General features: G+C 36.5%; 3 protein-coding genes across 9 annotated transcripts; 2 read left to right on the plus strand and 1 right to left on the minus strand.

Moving 5' to 3' along the window:
* Positions 1-558: 558 nt before the first annotated feature.
* Positions 559-22,376, minus strand: LOC132300124 (uncharacterized). Of its 6 annotated transcripts, XR_009480290.1 has the most exons (7): positions 21,366-22,376; positions 20,633-20,713; positions 20,471-20,542; positions 1,496-2,296; positions 1,347-1,413; positions 781-861; positions 559-689 (listed from the first exon to the last, which is right to left on the minus strand). XR_009480290.1 is itself a non-coding variant. In XM_059797086.1 (3 exons), the coding sequence occupies exons 1-3, from the start codon at positions 21,432-21,434 to the stop codon at positions 20,270-20,272; spliced, it is 270 nt and encodes an 89-aa protein (XP_059653069.1). In that variant the 5' UTR covers positions 21,435-22,375; the 3' UTR covers positions 20,126-20,269. The 6 variants fall into 6 exon arrangements, 2 of the variants coding, with proteins under 2 accessions (XP_059653069.1, XP_059653068.1); XR_009480288.1 differs by lacking the exon at positions 1,347-1,413 and having other exon boundaries at positions 21,366-22,375; XR_009480291.1 differs by lacking the exons at positions 559-689; positions 781-861; positions 1,347-1,413; positions 1,496-2,296 and adding an exon at positions 20,126-20,398 and having other exon boundaries at positions 21,366-22,372.
* On the plus strand, positions 10,200-12,994 carry LOC132300123 (probable zinc metallopeptidase EGY3, chloroplastic). 2 transcript variants are annotated; one of them, XM_059797083.1, is made up of 5 exons: positions 10,200-10,984; positions 11,312-11,509; positions 11,668-11,822; positions 12,169-12,370; positions 12,480-12,994. In XM_059797083.1, the coding sequence occupies exons 1-3, from the start codon at positions 10,418-10,420 to the stop codon at positions 11,716-11,718; spliced, it is 816 nt and encodes a 271-aa protein (XP_059653066.1). In that variant the 5' UTR covers positions 10,200-10,417; the 3' UTR covers positions 11,719-11,822; positions 12,169-12,370; positions 12,480-12,994. The 2 variants fall into 2 exon arrangements, with proteins under 2 accessions (XP_059653066.1, XP_059653067.1); XM_059797084.1 differs by lacking the exon at positions 11,668-11,822.
* On the plus strand, positions 16,532-19,773 carry LOC132300119 (protein NLP3-like). Its single transcript, XM_059797077.1, has 6 exons — positions 16,532-16,806; positions 17,000-17,517; positions 17,617-17,664; positions 17,756-18,821; positions 18,976-19,430; positions 19,532-19,773. The coding sequence occupies exons 1-5, from the start codon at positions 16,593-16,595 to the stop codon at positions 19,422-19,424; spliced, it is 2,295 nt and encodes a 764-aa protein (XP_059653060.1). The 5' UTR covers positions 16,532-16,592; the 3' UTR covers positions 19,425-19,430; positions 19,532-19,773.
* Positions 22,377-23,439: the final 1,063 nt, after the last annotated feature.

Here is a 23,439-nt window from a genome sequence, read left to right on the forward strand (position 1 = left end):
TCACACAACTTAAGCAGAAGACATTATAAAATTTCAGTTCCCTTTTTTATCGAAAAAAGGTGAATTTGGAGAGGTAGTGTTCAAAAAGTTATAGATCAAATTTGTGGACGACCGAAAATAAAATAGAGAGAGTGACGACTGAAATAGAGGAGATGAAGTTGGTATGGATCCCTGGAATGAGGGGAACATAAAATTTGGAAAAGAAAAGAAGAAAAATTGACAGAAAAAAAAATTAAAAATATAAAAAATAAAAAATAAAAAAGGGTTAGGAACCCTCAATGCTAGACATAAAATAATTTTGGTGGGACAAGTTCACAATTATAAAATAACACACAGAAAAATAAGGTTGGTGGTAGGCATAAGCTGCACTCGGAGGCATTAAAGAAGGAACGAACATACACAAAATTCTACTGTAATCTACACCAGCAAGGTGAAAAACCTAGAATTCAATCCATACCCACAAACCCGAAGTACAGGTCTATATTCCAAGGCCGTTACCAAGTTCTAGACAGAGAGAAGGAGATGGCATTACTGAGGAGAAGATTCTGCAGGAAGAAACTTGAGTGAAAAACTATTAACACAATGACATTCATCCATTGGAGTAGGGAACCCTTCACCTTTAATACATGACCTAGATGTCCACCACAAGCCGCACATGTAATTGCAATCCTCATTCCATCTGGGTCTGCCTGAGAGCAAAAGAGGATGTAATTAACTATAAAAGCAAAACTAAGATGAGATTAAAATGCTGAACAAAGTAAAGAGAACAAGCATGCTCACATCCTGCACAATTGTAGACTCCCTCACCAAAGAACTTGTCATACTCTTCCATCTTTAGTCGTTTGGTGTCACGATTCTTCCCTATTACATTAGATATCATGCCGGACATTATGTGCTTTCAGTCATGCAACAAATGAAGAAACCAATAAAGATAACAAATTTTACTAAAAAATAAAAAATAAAGATAAACAAATTTCTTAATACAGACTGAACATCAACCAATATCTAGCATATCAGTGGAACTCAATTTCTTAATAAATTGTTTCAGCAACTTATCATGTCATTCTAGAAATACTTGTTCCTATTAATTGTGGTAGACTTAGAGAGCAGGAATGTATTGGGTTGGTTAATAAAATCACAGCCATAATTCAATCTCGGAATAACAAAAACAGAGTCCATTGGTATGATTTTTTTTTTATTTCATCATAATGTCCCCAAGCATTCCTTCTTCCTTTCGTTAGATATTCAAGACAAATAACTTGCCCAACAGAGAATGACAAAGGTCAGAGTTGTTCTTTGTAGGGAAAGGGTAGAAGATAGAAACCATCTCTTCTTTGAATGCTTACAGTAAAATGTGCATACTTGCAGTTTCATTTCTGCCAAAATGGCCTCAATTCCAAGTTCATAGCTCTGCTGCAATTGATTCTACTCTAGTTAATACATTTGCAATTCTAAACTAATCAAGCATAAAGTAGGCAATGGAAAGAATACTCACTTTTGGTATGACAATTGGAGCCAACTGGTCCTCTGCGTCACAGGTATAGCTCTGCCGTAATCGATTCATCTCTAGTTGATAGATTTGCAAAGGTTGAACAATTCATGACTGGTACATCTTGGTCTTCCCACCATCTATCCTAAATCTTATCCCATCATTACCAACCAATCCACTCCCTGATTCCACCATTGATGACTCCATTATTTGGATCCCATCACCAACAGGAACTTACTCGCTCAACACACACAATTCCATATTTTCTAGCCATCGCCCCTTCCGTCAATTGGAACCACCTTGGTTGGAGCTCACCAACTATTGCTGTTCACACCAGACTCCCCACCCTTGATAAATAAATAAATAAAAAATCCAAGGGATTTCTCAGATAAAGCAACATTTGACCCCTCTGTGAACCCCTCCCTGAAAACCACAACCGCCTATTATTTGCTTGTGAATTCTCTCAGCTCATTTGGTCATTTTTACAAACACGTTGTGGATCTTACTGCTCCACAATGAATTGGAACTCACTTGTCAATTAACCCTCCCTTTTCACTGGAAATCGAAGGCAACACACTTCATATCCAAGCTTGCATTCAGAGCCTCTGTCTATCATATCTCGCTCTTCTAAGAGAAATCATCCACACAATCAAAGGTCTTCATCAAATTCGAAGCGTTGTTAGAGAGAATCTTCTATCAATGCAATTGAGAGACACTGCAATCAACACAAGGTTAGTTCAGGACTGGGAGCTTCAAGTTTCTCGCCTCCGACCACCACCATGGTCTACGGCCACCGGACTGGTATAACTGTTACCAGAAAACAGTTAGTAGCCACTATAATGGGCCATTTAATATGGGTCATATTTTGGACCAATTTATATTGTTTTTGTCATTTTTTTTTTTTTTTTTCAAACCCAGAACTCCCTTGGGCAGAGCCTTTGACCCACCCCAAGGTAACAAATTGGAGATATTGTGGCCGGCCCCACAACTACAGTACCAAGTTAGTCAGGGGCTGTAACGGAGCATTGGAAAATCGAACCCTGAACATGTGAGAACCAAAGCCCTCTCCGACCAAACCCCTGGGAACATAATAATATGCTCCCAAGGGTTAAAATGTGCCAATTAAAATGCTCATGTTGGCCAATTAAAATGTGCCAGATTTAGGTTTTTATTATCGCATACAAAAAGTAAACTAGAAAATGCTTATAGATTTGTGTGTTTGTGTTCTTTTTTATATTGATTTTTTTTTTTTTTTAAGGTAATTAAAAAGGAAGATGATAAAAATCAAGAAACCAAAGGTTTTTTTTAGGGTAAATTACACTGACACCCCTTGGGTTTCAGTCAATGCCACTCAGATCCTGGTCAACGGATTTTTAAACAATGATACCCCTGAGGTTTCAAATGTCATATTTACCACTGATTATTTAATTTGGTTTATTCATAAAATATCAGCAATGTTAATTGACGAAAATACCCTTCATCCACCATTACTCAAACCCACTACCTAACCCCCTCTCCTAAGCTTCGCCATTCTCCACTCACCGATCCAACCCACCACAACCACCGATCCAACCAAAATTTACCACCTCCAACTAAATTTTCTCCACCCACCATACTCGCCTTATGCTAAGGAGTCACACGATACCTTTTCCTCGCCCTACGCTTGCCTCTACTCCTCCTATGTGTGTCGGTGTGTGCCGTTATATATATACATATGTGTGTGTGCGTGTGTGTGCGTGCAATTGAATTTGGCTTTGATCGTTCACCAATGGAGAAGCAATTTCGGCCATTGAACTTGAGAACGTGATCACAGCCCTGCTATCGAACGGCCATAATCTCTTCTCCAACGCCTCTGATTCCAGATAGATGGTGCAAAACCCGAGCACTCCACGGTTTTGCTGCGGCTAGGGCTTCACGCGTTGGGAATAATGGTGGCGAGTGTTTTGTTTTCAGCGGTGGGTGCTCGGCGGTGGCGTTGGTGGCTTATCAGAGTGATGCAGAATTGGGTACGGCGATGAGATGGTCCTTCTCAGGTCTCGTCGCCATCGACAACGTCGCTGAGTCTAAACAACATTTTATGTTGACTTAGACAACGTCGCTGAGTCCGAACAACGATCCTTACACCGACCTATGTTTAGGTAGCAAACCACAAAACTCCAGTGAAAATTCTAGTGTCAGTGAAAGTAGAGATCACCGTCGACGACCAATTAACGGTAAAGGATTCTGGTGGTGAAAGCATGTGGTAGACGGAGAACACAAAGAAAACGGTTTGGGCGAAGTTTTTGGACGAAGTCAATTTGGTGTAAAATCAAGCATGTTATAATATTCAAGATATGCATATCGATAGGGGGAGCATTCTTTTAAATACTACTCCACCTGACAATAAACATATCAATGTTTTGCTATCATCAAAAAGGGGGAGATTGTTGGCCTTAAGGATTTTTTCTAAAGTCCAATATAATGTTTTGATGATTACAAACCATTAATGATGTTTAAGTACTAATATTTTCATTGAGTGATGTATAGATGATCAATATTCAAACCTCAATGATGAGCTATAAGGTCCATTCCAAACATTCCAAGCATTTCAAGCAATGGTTTCAAGAACACCTTAAAGTTGCAAGAAATCAATGGCATATCTAATGAAAGAAAAACTCAGTTTTCAAAGATCATTCAAGCATTTCAAATAACGAAAGCAAGTCTTCATCAAGCCTAAACGATCATGGTCAAAGAATGAAGAAAATGGTAGATAGGATGGTGAGAGCTTAAGATTTAATGTCAAAGTATATTTGAATATATTTTGAAGCTCAAAATTACAGGATCATGCATATTCATTCTAATTCAGTTTTTAAATGCCTAAAATTTGCTCATGAACTTTATATATGCATTCTTACTTAAGTTACATATAATAGGAAGTGCATAGGACTTAGTTAAATTCATTTTTAGTCTTGCACAGCAATAGAGCCGCCTCCATTCAAAGTAGAGCATGTTTCTTGCAGTCCAGTAGCTTATTTAGGCTCGAGAAACAATTTTTTTTAGAAAATAGCCGCCTCCCATTTTTTAGAGCCTCCTCCATTGAGTGTGGAGCCGCCTCTTAAATACAATGGAGCAACTTCCACTTTTGGATATAGCCAGCTCCTTCTGGGGATTTGAATTCCAACGAGAATTTTTGCATTTAATGTTCTCCAACCACCTCTAACAGCTATATTGAGCTTCATATCTCTATAAATATAGATGGTTGGTCTGCTGAATATTAACACCACTTGAAAGAGCATTCAATAGCCATAAACACTTTCCCTTGAGCATTCATTCATATCACTACATTCTCTCACATCATCATAGAACTTGAGCTTCATTTATATTATTATCTACTCTAGTTGTGAGCTGAAATTATACATCTTTTCTTTAAGAGAAAAACAATCTTGTATTTCACTTAGGGCTAGTTTGGTGTGCAAGAATGAAATGGAATGGAATGGGAATGAAGCTAGGAAATGAATGGAATGGGAATGATGATTCCTATTATCTTGTTTGGTTGCAAACATGGAATGTGTAAAAATAAAATGATGATTTCCATTTACTTGTTTGATTGGACTAAAAATTTAAATGGAATGAATTTATATTGTTTTACCTTTATCATCATTTATATTGTTTTGTCCAAATTACCTTTATCATTAAAAAAAAAAAATTAACATCAAATTTTTTCCAATCCAGTGGTTAAGAAAGAGGTCTGTAAGAAGGAAATTGGGGCAAGAGATAGAGAGAGGAAGTAGAGAGAAGAAAGAAGCTAGGCAAGTAAGGTGTTGGAGATTGGGCGAGAAAAGGCAATGGGGAGAATGAAACGAGTGAATAAGGGTGAGGACGGATCCGATTTGATCGGCGGCGACGAATGGCAGTGATCTAAGCTCTGTTACAAACTTGATCGATGAAACTTACAATCCAGTCAAATGAAGTTGCAGTGTTCGGCGATGAATCAGCGGGCTGTGGACAAAATAGGCGAGCAATGGTGAGACTGACGGCGATCAAGAAGGCGGTGCTGAACTTACCGGTGAGGTGGGTCTGAATTGAGCTTTTGAATCGTCGGCAAAATGGTGGTGAACTAATGGTTAGCACAAAGGACGGACTGGTGAGACTGACGGTGAGTAAAAAGGATGGTAGTGCTAACAGTTGTGTTGCTGGATGTGAAGCTTTTGAGTATGCTTGGAGAACGCCGATAATGGACAAGGACGGCAGCCAGAAAGCTCCACAACGGCGACCAAACAACCCTCTTCCCAAGTTGGTTTAAGCAATTCTTTCACAAAATCAATGAGAGAAACACAAAAAAGCTTCAATACTTTTGGGTCCTATTCACTGTTTGTTTCACTCAGATCTACTTTTGATTTTTTGTTGTGTCTTGGTCCATCACTTTGAAGTTCAAGATCTATTAACCATAAAAGGTGTTTTAAGTGTTGAATATGTTAAATTGCATGTTTAATTGAGTTGTGGTGATGATATATGACCTTGGTTGATTTATCTTTATATGTTTTTTGTTGAAATGCCATGATTTATATTTATTAGAATGAAGAACAATGCAAGAGAAACCCCCAAAAGCCCGAAATCCAAAAGGTGGCTAATTGGAACTTTGATCTTATCAAAACGTCGGCCTTAACGCACTCATCAACTTTGCCTCAAGCGGCAAAGCCAAATTCTAAATGTAAAAGTGTGGATTTTAGCTTGACTTGGTGTAAAAAGAAAAAGAAAATAAGAGGGACGATAGAAAGTGCCGAAATGAGAGACTTAGAATGGGTCTGTGATGATCCTAAGTCATTTGTAATGTTTTACAATGATGGTGGGTCTCACAGCTTTTATATATATATATATATATATATATATATATATATATATATATATAAATTTTCTTTTATCACCTTTATATATATAAAAACACTAAATACTATACAACCACCCATCCAAACATGTATCCACATAAATATGTATCGAATAAATATGTATGAATGTAATGGACCTGGAAAATAATCCCCATGCTCAACACTCTGGTAGCGGGTCCCACCTGGGACTCTCAGCTCGAAAAATGAAAAAAATGCCAAAATGACAACCAATGCATTTCCAAGAGTCCTAAACTCAAGAAAATGTCCCAATCAACACTCTGGCACACCCCACGGTGTTCGGCACGTAAAATGAGAAAAATAAAAATACCCTCGAAAAAAAATCAAAAAATTCTAGAAAATGGAAAATGGCAAAAATCGAAAATATTACAAATACGTGGGTTACATGCGGACATTTCAATGGCTTGGACTTTGATGGTAGTATGGATGATAGCTACGATACGTTTGATGTAAGCTGTATGGGGCAAGTCTTTCACCAACAATGGAGATCATCTTACATTCTTGATGATAATCTGGCCGATTTCTTTCGTAACAGGGATCACTTTCAAAAGGGGCATGGAGTTGTTAGGAGTTCATATCAATCACATAAACCATGTTTTTGCAGAGATATAACTCAATTCAACATAACTGAATACCCTTCTCTGGCCTTGCGCGCTTTTTTGGCTTAACAGGTTATTTTGCGATTTGCTTGCAAAGTATTTGTGCGGCTTGTGATTACATACTAGAGTTTTTTCTGAATCCTAAAAATACATATGGTGAAGACCTAAGTACCTTATTGTGCCCAATATTATAAACAATGAAGCAACATTTCTCTAGCTTTAAGCTTGTTTCTGGAGAAGAACTCGGGAAGAAATTATCGATTGAATTTATTAAACCTCACATGAATCAGGAGCTTGCTTCTTATCAATGCCAAACTACAGCATCTCCATCTAGGCCCAGAGTCTAACAAAATGGACGAGATGATACAACCACATTCATCAAATCAACAGCCAATAGTTGAAGTTGATGATATCAATAATGACTGGGATGTCGCTGATGCGAAGCAAAACAATGGACAAGAGCAAAATAACGTTCTCATTACTCATCCAGATGAGGCATGCATGAATCGCGAACTCGATTTTTCTCAATGCCAAAGTTTTATATCTCCGCCTAGGCTTGAAGTCCCACATAATGGGTAAGAGACAACACGGCCACATCCACCAAATCAGCAACTAACAGATGAAGTTGAAGTTGATGAAATCAACGATGGAAGGAATGTTAATACAAATTCAATTGCTTATGAGGAGCTCGAAAAATATTTCGGGAAAAAACTTAAATATGTTGCACAGATTTTTGGTGGTAAGCTTATACACTAATTGAAATTGTTGTTTGTAATCTGTTGTATTTTCTACTTTTGAGTTTCTTCTAATAGAAATAATAGTTTTATTCTTTTGCACTTGCAAATTATATGAGTTTTTGTTATTAAATTCTTATTTTTGCAGTGAGCCAATCTACATTTAAGCGTATATGCCGAGACAATAAAATTGATCGCTGGCCGCGGAGCAAGAGAAAAAAGGTTGAAAGCTCTCCCTCTAGATAAGAACCTCCATGTTTTGATTTGCCTACTAAGAAACTCGTAGCTCATCACATGACTCCACTTGTAAGACCACCACCAGAAGCAAAGACGATGACTATAAAGGCAACCTGTGTAAATGATCTAGTAAAGTTTCAACTACCTTTTCCGTCAAGAATGGTGGAGTTAGAAGAGGAAGTCTCCAAGAGGTTGAAGTTCCATGTTGGAACTTATAAGATCAAATATACAGATGATGATGGCGATCGGGTTTTAATAGCCTACGACAAGGACTTGCAGGATTGTATGAATGCTTCCAATTTATTAGGCATGATTACAATCAAAATGTTCATTAAGTCAATTAACATTATATCTCCTTTAACCTAACTACTTGTGCATGTATGCTCCTAACTATGTGTTGATACCAAGTAATCAAATTATTCTTCAGTATGTATTTATGTATTTTTTTCTTTTCACCAATAAATATGTATCAGTAGTTTCTATGTCCTAACTTCCCATTTTGTTCTCTAATATTGTTGGGTCTTCTACTTGTGCAATTTTGTATTTCAAAGTTTGCAAACATTTCAGAGTCTAAAAAAATTTCCTTTTTTTTTTTTGGGAAGGTCATTTCAGATTCTAAATTAATTTTTTCATTCGATGAGGTAATTACTTGTTGCAGATATACTTCCATTGATTATAAGGTCGGTAGGCACAATGACCATGGAACCTCAATTTGACCCAATGACTCACATCGACCTTTTTTTTTAAAGGTAAGACGTGCCACTAAACTACAACACTCTTGGGTCATTCTGTAAATTCAATTGTTATGCAGCCAAAATTGAGCCACAAACGTCGGTTTTCACAAACTTTGATTTTCTTAAACATTATTTCAAAAGCCAAAAGTTTAAAAATGCTAGTAAAGCATTGGAATTCTTAAATTCTAAATATCATAAAATCATAAAAGGCTTTCTTAAAAAATGAACTCTAAAAACAAAAAAAAAAATCTTTTTTTTTTTTAGGTCAAGACAAGGTGGTGCTTGAGAAATAATTAAATGGTCTGAGATAATATAATTTTGGCCAAGCACAACTTGCCATGCAACAATAAAAAAATGAACAAAACTAACACATTTAGTTACGTGACAATCGGAACCACATAGTCTCCGCACCCAAAATGCCTTCAATTTAAGATTCTTTTACAAAGAAAGGAATTTATTTTTCCATGTTTTGTCTTATGTCATTCTATAAAGAACTCAACTTATGATACTTTAGAATTTGAATCATAAAAATTTCAATTAAAAGTTTTAATTTATTTTTTTTGGATCTCAATGTTGATATATTGATTCGGTGCTCATAAACGTAACATTACTACCCGTCTTTTTATTTAGTTGCATTAGTGGTCGGTTTAATTTTAAGTCCTCATAATCAAGGCAAGAATGAATTTGTAGAAAAAAATAATTCTAGTTTTTCCACTCGTTTGAGCCATTAGGCCGGCCCAGCAAGCCGCTGCTATAAATAGTTGGACTTTTTGGGCTGAAATCAGTTTTGGCACATTCTCACTAAAAACCCATAAACCTATGGGCCGGAAGCCCAGATTGTTGCTAACAATGTGCTTTTCCATGTTTAAAATCTGATCCTACCCCTTTCATAATGTAGAAGCATTTGTTAATTGGTACCTAGGAGTTAGGGCCTCTTGGACAATTTTTTTTGTTTTGTGTTTTTTTATTACGGGTGGTATAGTGTAACGAAGTAAAAATACTTGGTAATTTTTTTCTTTTTTACAATCTGAATAGTAAAAGTGTAGGACTGTATGTTGCGAAATAGAAGTTCAAATTAAAAACACCAAATTCATCATGCTTCTTAATGTTTTAACACTAAGGGAAAAAAAAAATGCTGAAGAAGTGAATAGTATAAAAAAAAAAAAAAAAAAAATCTCTTAGTGGTCTGTTCTAAATAGCAATTTTAGTCTTGCAACACTCATATATTTTTGTTTTAAAAAATCTTACAACAAATTAATTTTTTTAAAAAAATATCTAAAACAGAAATGATTGCCTAGTACCCTTCTCATAGTTTATATATATAAATACGTCGCTAGTCATTTGTTATTTTCAGAAATTTTTATTTTTATTCTTATTTTTCATGTTTGGTAGAATTATTTGTAATCCTTGCCTCTTTGTGCATATAGAGATACATTTTTTTTTTTTTTTTTTTTTTTTTTTTTCAAATAAACTAATACTACGTACTTTGAGATATATATATATATTTGAAGGAACAACTATTCAATCAATCAAAAGGCCAAATTACAATATCAAGCCTAGCAAAGATAGCAACCACAAACTTTTTTCATTTTTGCGCCTTGAGTTTTGAATTTCTCCGTGGGGCACCTTCTCCAACTTTCTAGACCAATCTCGCTCTGTCTCACTCTCCAAACGAAGTATACTTCTTCTGCAACTCCACAATGCTCCCTACCAACTTCAATTCATCCTTCACTTCCAATCAATGGCCACTCTTTTCACTACTCCATACTCTTGCTCTTCATGGGCTCTCCAGAAAACCCAAAATCACTTGCCTTCTACTCCTTTCTTCAAACACCCATTTGCCCAAAAAAACCACCTCTCATCTTTCCTCTCTTCCAGGCAAAAACCCAAAATACACTGCAAATTTTCCGTCAAAGCTGAGCAAGAAAATGAAAACCCTTCTACTTCTTCTTCTTCGGTTGCCGTAGTTTCAGAAAAAGATGATACCCAGAAGAGGGATTTTCCTGCTGAGGGTGAATTGGGGAGAGAGGGCGAGTCTGAGTCTGAATCTGAAGAGAGAGAGAAACAGCAAGAACTGGATTGGAAGACTGACGAGGAGTTCAAGAAATTCATGGGTAATCCTTCGATTGAGGCTGCTATAAAGCTCGAAAAGAAGAGGGCTGATAGGAAGTTCAAAGAGCTTGATAGAGAAAGTAGTGATAACCCAATTGTGGAGTTCTTAAATAGAGTGGTTCGTGACAGTTTGGCCAGAGAGAAAGAGAGGTTAGAGAAAGCAGAGGAGACATTCAAGGCTCTTGATCTCAACAAGGTGATTGCTTCTTTCTCATGTTCATATAACATACAATTGAATTAACACACATTTCATATAGTACACTATATATATATATATATATATATGGGTGTTTGTATCTATTTGTATATGTGTATATGTACATGCTGGTTTTATAGTTTTTTGGGTTGCACTCTATGGTAAGGAATTGAAACATGTCTAATTTTGTGTGGGTTTTGAAATGACATGGTGTTTGTATCTATCTGTGTTTGTGAATATGTAACATGTTTTGTGGTTTTTTTTGGGTTGCACTCTATGCCAAGGTATTCAAACATGTGTAATTTTGAGTGGTTTTTGAAATGACAGTTAAAGAACTGCTTTGGGTTTGATACATTTTTCGCAACCGATGTCAGGAGATTTGGTGATGGGGGAATATTTATTGGGAATTTGTGGAGGCCCATTGAGGAAGTCGTACCCAAATTGGAGCAGAAGCTATCTGAAGCAGCAGGGAGGGAGGTTGTCCTGTGGTTCATGGAAGAAAAAACTGATGACATTACAAAACAGGTACTCGATTACATTTGTGTCTTTTGTATTCATTTTGAATTGATTGTTCAGTGTTTCAGAAAGCAATTTAATGGTACAGGTATTTTTGTTATATCTACAAGTTATTCATCCAACAATTAATGTTACCATTCCCTTAGACCATCCTCTTCTCTCCACAGGTTGTTCTTGAGGACCTTTACTCATTACTGAATGGCATGTTTATTGAATAATGTAAATAATCAACGAAATGAGCCATAGCACATCAGCCATACAATCTTGTTTCAGCTGTAGCATCGTGATGCTACGCGCTTGTAGCCATATTCCCGTTGGTAGAGTGAGTGCTGTCTTGCAGCACAAAGGTTGTTTGTAAGAGCCATTTGCTAAAAAATGAGGGAACTATGACATATAAGTAATCATTGGCAGGTTTAAAATCCAAGGGGGCAGGTCAATTTTCTTGTAGTCTATGTTTCCTGAAATTGTCTTTCTTGTGTCAATTCAATCTCAAGGTTCACTCACTTGCTTAAAGTAGTTAAACTTTGTCTATGTGCAAATGAAACACAAACATGTTCTTCTTATCTTTTGAAATTTATATGTTTGTTAATATCTTACACTTGTCTTAACGAAACTATTTTTTTTATAATTTCTATCTTTGATGGTTTGTATGGTGCAACCCAAAGCAGAGATGGATCTCCAATTTGAATCAACGAACCTGAGCACTCCTTCGGGTTATGTTAGTGCAGTAGCTTTATGTGTTACAACCTTTGGCACAATTGCGTTGATCAGTGGCTTCTTCCTTAAGCTTGATATGCTACATTTGATGACTACATAGCTGATGTTGTGCCTCTCTTTGGCGGCTTCCTTTCCATTTTGGGAGTTTCTGAGGTAAGTTTACAGTGCTGTAACAATCATTTTTTGTCAATGAAACCGTGCAACACTTCCTTGTACCAAGAAAAGAAGAAACAACATTGACTTGAAGTTTCAATTTGCCCAGAGAAGTCAAGGAAGACACCATTTTCTCAGCAACTATGTGCCAATTACTTGCACAATCACTGACTGAGAAGCACAATTGCGTCGGCGCAGCAGAATTGCATGGCATTGAGTCCAGCTCTTCACAATTCTTGAAAGCCAAAATGGTGTTGATGCAAACTAAAAGGCTCGTGTTCGACTGCGTGAAGGAAGCCATAGACACCCATGGAAGGAGAGCAAGGAGGCAGAAGAGGCTCAAAGGTGTGTTGGGGCCTGAGGAACTTGGAAAAAAGTGTGTGACCAAATCTATGAATGGGGAAATCAATCTGGTGATGAAACAAATGTAAACCAATTGATAAGTTGGGATTACTCCAACACAGAGAGGAATGGAGTGATTTTCATCTGCTAACAAGGCATATTGGGATAGAGATAAGAGATGCTATCTTTGATGATATTGTAGTAGAAATAATCAAGTCACTTTGAGGTATATAGATATATTTGAAGAAATAATTAATTCATCCAATGACTTTGTTTCTGCTCTTTTCTTCTCCAATTGGTTATGAATTTAGGAAATGGAGATCTGTTTAGGGTCCCTCATCGATATTTAGGAGAAAATGTTATATGATTACGGGAATATTGGTCTCGGATCATCATTAACTGACACACAAATAAACGTATTATCAATTTTATTTAAATTTTTTATTTGTATGCTAACTAGTGATTGATTGATCGATACCAATACTCATACTCCGAAGACTATACAAAATTTTTCTCCATATTTAAGGATCTATTAATAATCTAAAAAAGGGGTGGCTGTGGCAAACAAGGAAAATGGAAAAGGGTCATTCTCAAAATCCCGTTATTACAACCATAATTTTTGAGACATTCTCTTAAAACGGAAAGTTTGTCTTTTGTTTAATTAGAACTTTTCTTGTTAAGAAATATTAGGGTTCTAGCTAAAAAATTCATTGTAAAAAAAGATGATCGAAACGACACTAATTACATTACGGCATATTTTCTCCAAATCATTGGTGCGACCATTAAAATCGTAGGCCAAGTAGATTTCAAATCCAAGTAGTGCCTTCAGAATTTATTTTTTTATTTTATTTTTTTATATATATATTTTTTAATGAATTTCTCGAATCCTTAGTATTAAAGACTTCATAATTAAATAGCCATCATTTGAGTTGAGGTAGATGCTTCGATAGTCAAGTAGTTAGTGTTTTCGATAAATTTTAAAAGTGTCAGACTTCGACTTTTTATACTTACTAATTTAATTTCTAATTTTTCTTATTTCGTAAAAAATAAAAAATAAAAAATCATTTGAGTTGACACTCATAAAAACAAGAGAATATAAATAAATATTTACGACTTGGGTCGTGACCTATGAGAACAATATGTTAACTATTCTCTCTCTTCTTAATTCTCTACAACATTAATTTAACAACTTCAAGTCATACTGATAAATACCAAGTACAGTACTATGTAGAAATCATTAATTTCATCAACTAAGGACAAAGGATTTAAACGCTAACGTGTTGACAACCATTTGGGTCTACGATTGTGGCCCGGGTGGCTCATATTTTGCCACGTGGAACCATCACGGTATGCAATGTGCCACCAGCGACAGCGATGGATAAGATGAATTGTCTCAGTGAGCAATGAGCCAATTTTGACAAGTCATGTGATAATAAGTTAATAACGTTACTAACCTATATGAGCGGCCGAAGTGAAGGTGCAATGGGCACATCATGTGGGCCCGAACCAGAATGGTAACCCGCCAATTGGAAAGACCAAATTTTCTGGGCTGATCATCATCACCCTAGCTGCCCAAGGGACCACTAGTCCTCTAACCCATGAGCCACGACATTGTAGAGAAATTATTATATAGTTTGGGGCTCTGTATTTCAGCCAATATGCTAATAAAAGTGTTAATTTTTATTTATTTATTTTTTGGTTCACGCATCAATTTAAAATCGGTTAGAATCACGTGATCCCAAACCATGTAATAATGGACAAAGTTCTTATTCAGTTCACATGGCACTATTATAAGAAAGAGCTCGAGAGCCAATGAAGCTTACAAGATTGGCTAGACAGAGTGGTGTTTGAGAAATTATTAAATAGTCTGAGATTATGTGATTTCGGTCAAGTACAAGCCACCCCGCAACAATAAAAAAATGAACAAAGTTAACACATTTAGTTGCGTGATAGTCGGAATCTCATAGTCTACATTTAAGCGTATATACAAAGATAAAAAATCAATCGCTGGCTACAAGGTAGGGGAAAAAAGTTTAAAGGCTCTTCCTCTAAACGAGACCCTCAATGTTCTAAGTTGCCTGCTAAGAAACTCGTGGCTAGTGATGTTCACATGACTTTATTTGTAAGACCACCACCAGAAGTAAGGATGATGACTATAAAGGCAACTTATGGAGATGATATGATAAAGTTTCAATTACCTTTTTCAAGAAGAATGGTGGAGTTGGAAGAGGAATTATCTGAGAGCTTGAAATTAAATGTTGGAACCTATAAGATCAAATATTTAGATGATGCTAATGATTGGATTTTAATAACTCGTGACAAGGACTTGCAGTATTGAATGAGCACTTCCAATTCATTGGGCATGGATACAATCAAAATGTTCGTTGAGCCAATTACCAAAATATCTCCTTCAACGTGACTACTATATATGTTATCTGTTGATACCAAGTAATCAAATTATTCTTCATTATGTATTTATATATGTAATTTTTTTCTTTTCACCAATAAATATATATTAATAGTTTCTGTGTCCTAATTCCCCACTTTGTTCTCAGTTTTCTATTTGGCATACATTTCAGATTTTAAATTATTATTATTATTATTATTATTATTATTTGGAAGGTCATTCAGATTCTAAATTAATTTTTTCATTTGATGAGCTAGTTAATTGCAACAATTAATGTTGTTACATTGATTTTCCAATTCGATTTTAGACGGCCATCACGAACAAATTCAATTTTGGACACCCATCACGACAAGCCTAATGACTCATGTTGAGCCTCGTAACAAAAACAATCTTTTATTTTTTACAAAAACAAATAACTTCTTAGTTGTTATGCAGTCGAAATTGAACCATAAACCTCGATTTTGTTAAAATTTTAATAGGCCAGAGGTTTAAAAATGTAAGTCCTCAAAAGAAAAAAAATCACAAATTTTAGATCTAGGTTACTCGAATGTGCCTAAAAGCAATTTCTAAAGTTTTCTTAACTGAATGGATTTTAAGTTCTTCAAATAAAATTCGGTTAAAAGTCATAAAATATACTTTAAAGACGCACAAACTCTAAAATTCACAAAAGTTTAGGTCCAAATCTCTTAAGAAAAAATATTTAAAGATGTTTTAAAATTTACAAACTTAGATCACATAAAATTGTTCAAAAATTACAAAATTATGTTTAAATGAAATACACCCTAGAATTTGTAAATTTTAAGTCTAGACCAAAGTAGTTAACCAAAATAGATAAAGATTTTAATATCGGAAGGTGACACCGATGTATTTTTCTTGGATAAATTTAAAATCATGTAGTTCACCACTGAGTAGGTAGGCGGCTCTTTTTTTTTTTTTTTTTTTTTTGGGGGAAATTAAAGTATTTGTATATATGATTGTTGAATGTACAGATGGGCCGAAGCCCAAAAAAAGCCCAAGGTCAACCTATGAGCTCCAATCCAGCCCATACCCAAAGGCAGATCCCAGTCCATTTGCACTCTGCTGGCTTGATCGGTAGGAGGCTTACAGCTCAACAATTCCATAAACAGGTTTCAAATTTGATGAAGGAACTTTCTTTTTGTTTTGGAATGGTTTGGTGATGCACCTTCCTGTGTATATAAAAAATGTAAAACTTTTAATAATGAACGAAAAGAGTAAAAAATGTATTTTAATTTTTAATTCTTTTTTTCATGGGACTCAATTGTCTTTAAAAAGTGGGTGGAGGTAATTATCGCTGGTCTCTTTCCATGGTGGGGGCAAATAAAAAAACGCGGTTCAACCTTTATTGACTTTTCTTTACGCGTTTCTACATCTTTTGTGAACCCCTTCCTCCGTCTAAGTTGAGAATAATAATTTTGAATAAAAGGTTGAATGTAGTAGTAATTATATACATTGATGTGCTTTTTATCAGGTAGTTCATCGATGACAATGGAAGATATGCCAGAGCCTCCCATCATTCCTAATTTTGAAACATGCTATCTCACTCATGAAGAACTGCGCAAGATCATTAATTTCAAGAAAGATTTGCCGAGTGAAGTGTCTTACCGGCGCCCGTGGTTGAAAAGGCATCTGTGGGCATTTTGGAGTGAGCCGACTCTCTCTCCTTGCAGTAAGCAGCTTTTCTCTCTGTCTTCTTGTCACCCTTAATTTCTCACCTTTTTAAAAAAAATTATTAACAGAAAAATGAAATATGTATATAGTTGGCATGGAAATTTAATTCAATAGCAGCTTAGCTTGAGAAATTCAATCTTTATCTCATGTGTATTTTATATTATATATAATAATAAAGTTGTTGGGTGTAGGTGGTGGTAGTATTACCGATTCCGCAACTCACCCCCCCACCGCAAATCAACCCATCATTACAGACATCATCAAATCTGCCCTTCTACACTTCCATCCAAGTTATAGTATTTACGATGACTTTCTAATACAGTTTTGGGCACCCATCACAACAGAAACAGGGTGTGTCCAGCTTGTTACTTCAGATCAACCTTTTGCTCTTACTTATAATCTTGATGAAGGACTACTTAAGTATAGGAAGCAGTGTTTGCAATACAAATTTGATGTGGATGGGGAACAAGTAGAAGGACTTGGAATCCCTGGCCGTGTTTTCCGCCAAAAATGGCACGAGTATCTACCACATGTGCGACATTACTCTACCAAAGAGTACCCACAACGTGATTTTGCTCTAGCTTGCCATATTTCGAAATCTTTTTGTTGCCCGTTGTTTCAAACCTCTTTCCAGGGATGCGTTGGAGTACTTGAGTTTGTTGCAACTAACATTATCAGTTTCTACTCCACGTGTAAATCGTTTATCAAGGTTTGGTGATTGGATATGAATGCCATCATATTTGGAGATGATAGATATGACTTTACCTTTTCATTAATTTAAACCTTTCACTTTTTCTTTCTCTTGCAGCTTCTTGCGGGTCTGAAAACTTCTTTCTGTGATGGATTGATTTGTAAGGTAAGTTAGAGCTGTAATATCCAAATGTGAGATTTGCTACTTTTATATGTTTTCACTACTCTCTTCCCTCATCCATAAATGTCTATACCAGGTTTTCTCTAGATTTCATCCAAATATACGGGCTGAAATCAAAGAAGGGTTGAAAGTGGTGTGCAAAACTCACGACTTACCTTTGGCTATGACACGGATTCCGTGCGGGCATTTCAATGGCAATTTGGATAATAGCAATGATACGTTTGATGTAAGTTGTATGGGACCAGCCTTTCACTATAAATATGAAGCATCTTATTTTATAGATGATATTCTGGTGGAATTATTCTATGACCGGAATGATTTTCAAAACGGGCAGGAAGTTGTTCGAAGTGCATATCAGTCACATAAACTATGTTTGTGTAGAGATCTAACTCAATTCAGCATAACTGAATACCCCGACCTGCCCCTTGCACGTGCTTTTGGCTTAACAAGTTGTTTCTTCATTTGCTTGCAAAGTACTCGTGCCAAAAATTATCATTACGTACTAGAGTTTTTTCTGAATCCTAAAAACACATATGGTGAAGACCCAAGTACCTTCTTGTGCCCAATATTAGAAACAATGAAGCAACATTTCCCAAGCTTTAAGCTTGCTTCTGGAGAAGAACTCGGGAAGGAATTACCGATTGAAGTTATTAAACCTCGCATGAATCAGGAGCCTGCTTCTTTTCAATGCCAAAGTACTTTATCTCCATCTAGGCCTGGGGTCTTACATAATGCACAAGAGATGATGCAGCCACATTCATCAAATCAACAGATGCTAGTTGAAGTTGAAGATATCAACTATGAATGGAATCTTGTTAATGATGAGCAAAATAACATTCCTGTTTCTTGTTCAAATGAGGATCGCATGAATCAGGAACTTGCTACTTTTCAATGCCAAAGTACTATATCTCCACCCGAGCTTGAAGTCTTGCATAATGGGCAAGAGACGACGCAGCCACATCCACCAAATCAGCAACTAATAATCGAACTTCGTGATACAAACAATGGAATGAATGTTGTTAATGCAGAGCCAAATGGCATTCCTGTTTCTTGTTCAGACGAGGCAATTAATTCAATTACTTATGAGGAAATCAAAAAGCATTTTGGAAAGAAACTTGAAGATGTTGCACAGATTTTTGATGGTAAGCTTACACAGTAATTGAAATTGTCGCTTCTAATCTTTCTTTTACTATTTTCAATTTTTGAGTTTCTTCTTTTATAATTAATAGATTATTCTTTTGCACATACAAACTATATGAGTTTTTTTTATTTATTATTGAGTTCTTATTTTTGCAGTGAGCAGATCTACGTTTAAACGTATATGCCGAAAGAATGGAATCCACCGCTGGAAACGAGGCAAGAGAAATAAGGTTAAAGGCTCTCCCTCTAGACAAGACCCTTCATGTTCTCATCTGCCTGCTGAGAAACTCGTGGCTACTGTTGCTCACTTGACTCCACTTCCAACAACACAAGAAGTAAGGGCAATAACTATAAAGGCAAAATTTGGAGGTTGTACGATAAAATTTCAACTTCCTTCTACATCAGGAATGGTGGAGTTGGGAGAGGAAGTGCTCAAGAGGTTGAAGTTAGATGTTGGAACTTATAATATCACATATAATGATGGCGAGGATCAGATTTTAATAGCCTGCGACGAGGACTGGCGGGATTGTATGAGTGCTTCCGATTCAATGGGCACAATCAGATTGGTCATTGAGCCAATTACCCAAATATCACCTTCAATGTGACTACAGGCAAGTTTCTAACTATGTGTTGGTATCAATCTATTATCTATCCACGGTCCTAGTTCCTAAAGACAATATATGTATTTATGTAATTTTTATCTTTTCTGCAGGAAATATCAGCAGTTCCTATTTCGTAGCTCCCACTCTGTTCTCTAGGATTGCCGAGTCTTCTACTTGTTCAGTCTAAAAAAAATACATTTGTATTTCAAAGAGAGTACCTTGCTGAAATGTAATATGTTCAAAGTGAAAGAAGCAACTTTAAGTTTTGCAGGAAACAATATGTTTTATGTAAGTAAACACTTAGCAAATATTTTTAAAGTTCGCAGATGAGCTAATTAGTTGCTACCATTAATCTTGATGGACTTCTTAAGTATATGCCAATGTGTTCGATTCTAGGGAAAACCCTTCATGTCTGCTAGCTGAGAAACCTGTGGCCTGTGTTACTCACACAACTTAAGCAGAAGACATTATAAAATTTCAGTTACTGTTTTTATCGAAAAAAGGTGAATTTGGAGAGGTAGTGTTCAAAAAGTTATAGATCAAATTAGTGGACGACCGAAAATAAAATAGAGAGAGTGACGACTGAAATAGAGGAGATGAAGTTGGTATGGATCCCTGGAATGAGGGGAACATAAAATTTGGATAAGAAAAGAAGAAAAATTGACAGAAAAAAAAATAATAATAAATAAAAAAGGGTTAGGAACCCTCAATGCTAGACATAAAATAATTTTGGTGGGACAAGTTCACAATTATAAAATAACACAAAGAAAAATAAGGTTGGTGGTAGGCATAAGCTGCACTCGGAGGCATTAAAGAAGGAACGTACATACACAAAATTCTACTGTAATCTACACCAGCAAGGTGGAAAACCTAGAATTCAATCCATACCCGCAAACCCGAAGTACAGGTCTATATTCCAAGGCGGTTACCAAGTTCAAAACAGAGAGAATGGAGATAGCATTACTGAGGAGAAAATTCTGCAGGAAGAAACTTGAGTGAAAAACTATTAACACTATGACATTCATCCATTGGAGTAGGGAGCCCTTCACCTTTAATACATGACCTAGATGTCCACCACAAGCAGCACATGTAATTTCAATCCTCGTTCCATCTGGGTCCGCCTGAGAGCAAAAGAGGATGTAATTAACTATAAAAGCAAAACTAAGATGAGATTAAAATGCTGAAAAAGTAAAGAGAACAAGCATGCTCACAGCCTGCACAATTGTAGACTCCCTCACCAAAGAACTTGTCATACTCTTCCATCTTTAGTCGTTTGGTGTCACGATTCTTCCCTATTACATTAGATATCATGCCGGACAATATGTGCTTTCAGTCATGCAACAAATGAAGAAACCAATAAAGATAACAAATTTTAATACAATCCTTCATTTAGGAAAAAATAAAAAATAAAGATAAACAAATTTTTTAATACAGACTGAACATCAACCAATATCTAGCATATCAGTGGAACTCAATTTCTTAATAAATTGTTTCAGCAACTTATCATGTGATTCTAGAAATACTTGTTCCTATTAATTTTGGTAGACTTAGAGAGCAGGAATGTATTGGGTTGGTTAATAAAATCACAGCCATAATTCAATCTCGGAATAACAAAAACAGAGTCCATTGGTATGATTTTTTTTTTATTTCATCATAATGTCCCCAGGCATTCCTTCTTCCTTTCGTTAGATATTCAAGACAAATTACTTGCCCAACAGAGAATGATTAAGGGTCAGAGTTGTTCTTTGTAGGGAAAGGGTAGAAGATAGAAACCATCTCTTCTTTGAATGCTTACAGTAAAATGTGCATACTTGCAGTTTCATTTCTGCCAAAATGGCCTCAATTCCAAGTTCATAGCTCAGCTGCAATTGATTCTACTCTAGTTAATACATTTGCAATTCTAAACTAATCAAGCATAAAGTAGGCAATGGAAAGAATACTCACTTTTGGTATGACAATTGGAGCCAACTGGTCCTCTGCGTCACAGGTATAGCTCTGCCGTAATCGATTCATCTCTAGTTGATAGATTTTGAAAGGTTGAACAATTCATGACTGGTACATCTTGGTCTTCCCACCATCTATCCTCAATCCTATCCCATCACTACCAACCAATCCACTCCCTGATTCCATCATTGATGACTCCATTATTTGGATCCCATCACCAACAGGAACTTACTCACTCAACACACACAATTCCATATTTTCTAGCCATCGCCCCTTCCGTGAATTGGAACCACCTTGTTTGGAGCTCACCAACTATTGCTGTTCACACCAGTCTCCCCACCCTTAAAAAAAAAAAAATAAATAAAATAAAAAATAAAAATCCAAGGCATTTCTCAGATAAAGAAACATTTAACCCCTCTGTGAACCCCTCCCTGAAAACCACAACCACCTATTATATGCTTGTGAATTCTCTCAGCTCATTTGGTCATTTTTACAAACACGTTGTGGGTCTTACTGCTCCACAATGAATTGGAACTCACTTGTCAATTGACCCTCCCTTTTCACTGGAAATAGAAGGCAACACACTTCATATCCAAGCTTGCATTCAGAGCCTCTGTCTATCATATCTCGCTCTTCTCAGAGAAATCATCCACACAATCAAAGGTCTTCATCAAATTCGAAGCGTTGTTAGAGAGAATCTTCTATCAATGCAATTGAGAGACACTGCAATCAACACATGGTTAGTTCAGGACTGGGAGCTTCCAGTTTCTCGCCTCCGACCACCACCATGGCCTACGGCCACCGGACTGGTATAACTGTTACCAAAAAAACAGTTAGTAGCCACTATAATGGGCCATTTAATATGGGTCATATTTTGGACCAATTTATATTGTTTCTGTCATGTTTACCAAACCCCTGGGGCATAATAATATGCTTCAAGGGGTTAAAATGTGCCGGTTTAACAGTTCATGTGGCCAATAAAAATGTGCCCGTTTTAGGTTTTTATTATCCCATACAAAAAGTAAACTAGAAAATGCTTATGGATTTGTGTGTTTGTGTTCTTTTTTATATGGATTTTTTTTTTGGGTAATTAAAAAGGAAGATGATAAAAATCCAGAAGCCAAAGGTTTTTTCTTAGGGTAAATTGCACTGACACCTTCTGGGTTTCAGTCAATGCCACTCAGATCATGATCAACGGATTTTTAGACAATGACACCCCTGAGGTTTCAAATATCATATTTGCCCCTAATTATTTAATTTGGTTTATTCACAAAATATCAGCTATGTTAACGGACGAAAATACCCTTTCATCCACCACTCAGGCCCACTACCTAACCCCCTCTCCTAAGCGTCACCATTCTCCACTCACCGATCCAACCCACCACAACCACTGATCCAACCAAAATTCATCACCTCCAACTGAATTTTCTCCACCCACCATACCCGCCTATGCTAAGGAGTCACACGATACCTTTTCCTCGCCCCACACTTGCCTCTACTCCTCCTATGTGTGTCGGTGTGTGCGGTTATATATATATGTGTGTGCGTACGCGCGTGTGTGTGCAATTAAATTTGGCTTTGATTGTTCACCAATGGAGAAGCAATTTTAGCCATTGAACTCAAGAACGTGATCACAGCCCTGCGATCGAACGACCATAATCTCTTCTCCAATGCCTTCAATTCTAGATCGATGATGCAAAACCCGAGCACTCCACGGTTTTACTGCGGCTAGGGCTTCACACGTTGGGAATAATGGTGGCGAGTGTTTTGTTTTCAGCGGTGGGTGCTCGGCAGTGGTGTTGGTGGCTTATCAGGGTGATACAGAATTGGGTACGGCGATGAGATGGTCCTTCTCAGGTCTCGTCGCCATCGACAACGTTGCTGAGTCTAAACAACATTTTATGTTGACTTAGACAACGTCGCTAAGTCTGAACAAACCATGTGTTGATTGCAGTGTCTGAACACTCCACGATCCTTACACTGACCTACGTTTAGGTAGCAAACCACAAAACTCCAGTGAAAATTCTAGCGTCAGCGAAAGCAGAGATCACCGTCAACGACCAATTAGCGGTAA

This window comes from Cornus florida, unplaced genomic scaffold (genome assembly GCF_030987335.1).
Source record: "Cornus florida cultivar Cherokee Brave unplaced genomic scaffold, ASM3098733v1 CherokeeBrave_3.0.0_Hap2_Chr03, whole genome shotgun sequence".
Lineage (NCBI taxonomy): Eukaryota > Viridiplantae > Streptophyta > Magnoliopsida > Cornales > Cornaceae > Cornus > Cornus florida.

Bases quoted from the DNA above. Each gene is read 5' to 3' on its own strand.
- LOC132300123 (XM_059797083.1), top strand. From the start codon at position 10,418: ATGGCCACTCTTTTCACTACTCCATACTCTTGCTCTTCATGGGCTCTC. The intron at 10,985-11,311 runs GTGATTGCTTCT...TTGAAATGACAG, and splicing joins AGGCTCTTGATCTCAACAAG to TTAAAGAACTGCTTTGGGTT. The intron at 11,510-11,667 runs GTACTCGATTAC...TTCTCTCCACAG, and splicing joins CTGATGACATTACAAAACAG to GTTGTTCTTGAGGACCTTTA.
- LOC132300119 (XM_059797077.1), top strand. From the start codon at position 16,593: ATGTGCTTTTTATCAGGTAGTTCATCGATGACAATGGAAGATATGCCA. The intron at 17,518-17,616 runs GTTTGGTGATTG...TTTCTCTTGCAG, and splicing joins CGTGTAAATCGTTTATCAAG to CTTCTTGCGGGTCTGAAAAC. The intron at 17,665-17,755 runs GTAAGTTAGAGC...TGTCTATACCAG, and splicing joins GTGATGGATTGATTTGTAAG to GTTTTCTCTAGATTTCATCC.
- LOC132300124 (XM_059797085.1), bottom strand. From the start codon at position 21,434: ATGAATCGATTACGGCAGAGCTATACCTGTGACGCAGAGGACCAGTTG. The intron at 20,543-21,365 runs GTGAGTATTCTT...TTTTGCTCTCAG, and splicing joins CTCCAATTGTCATACCAAAA to GCGGACCCAGATGGAACGAG.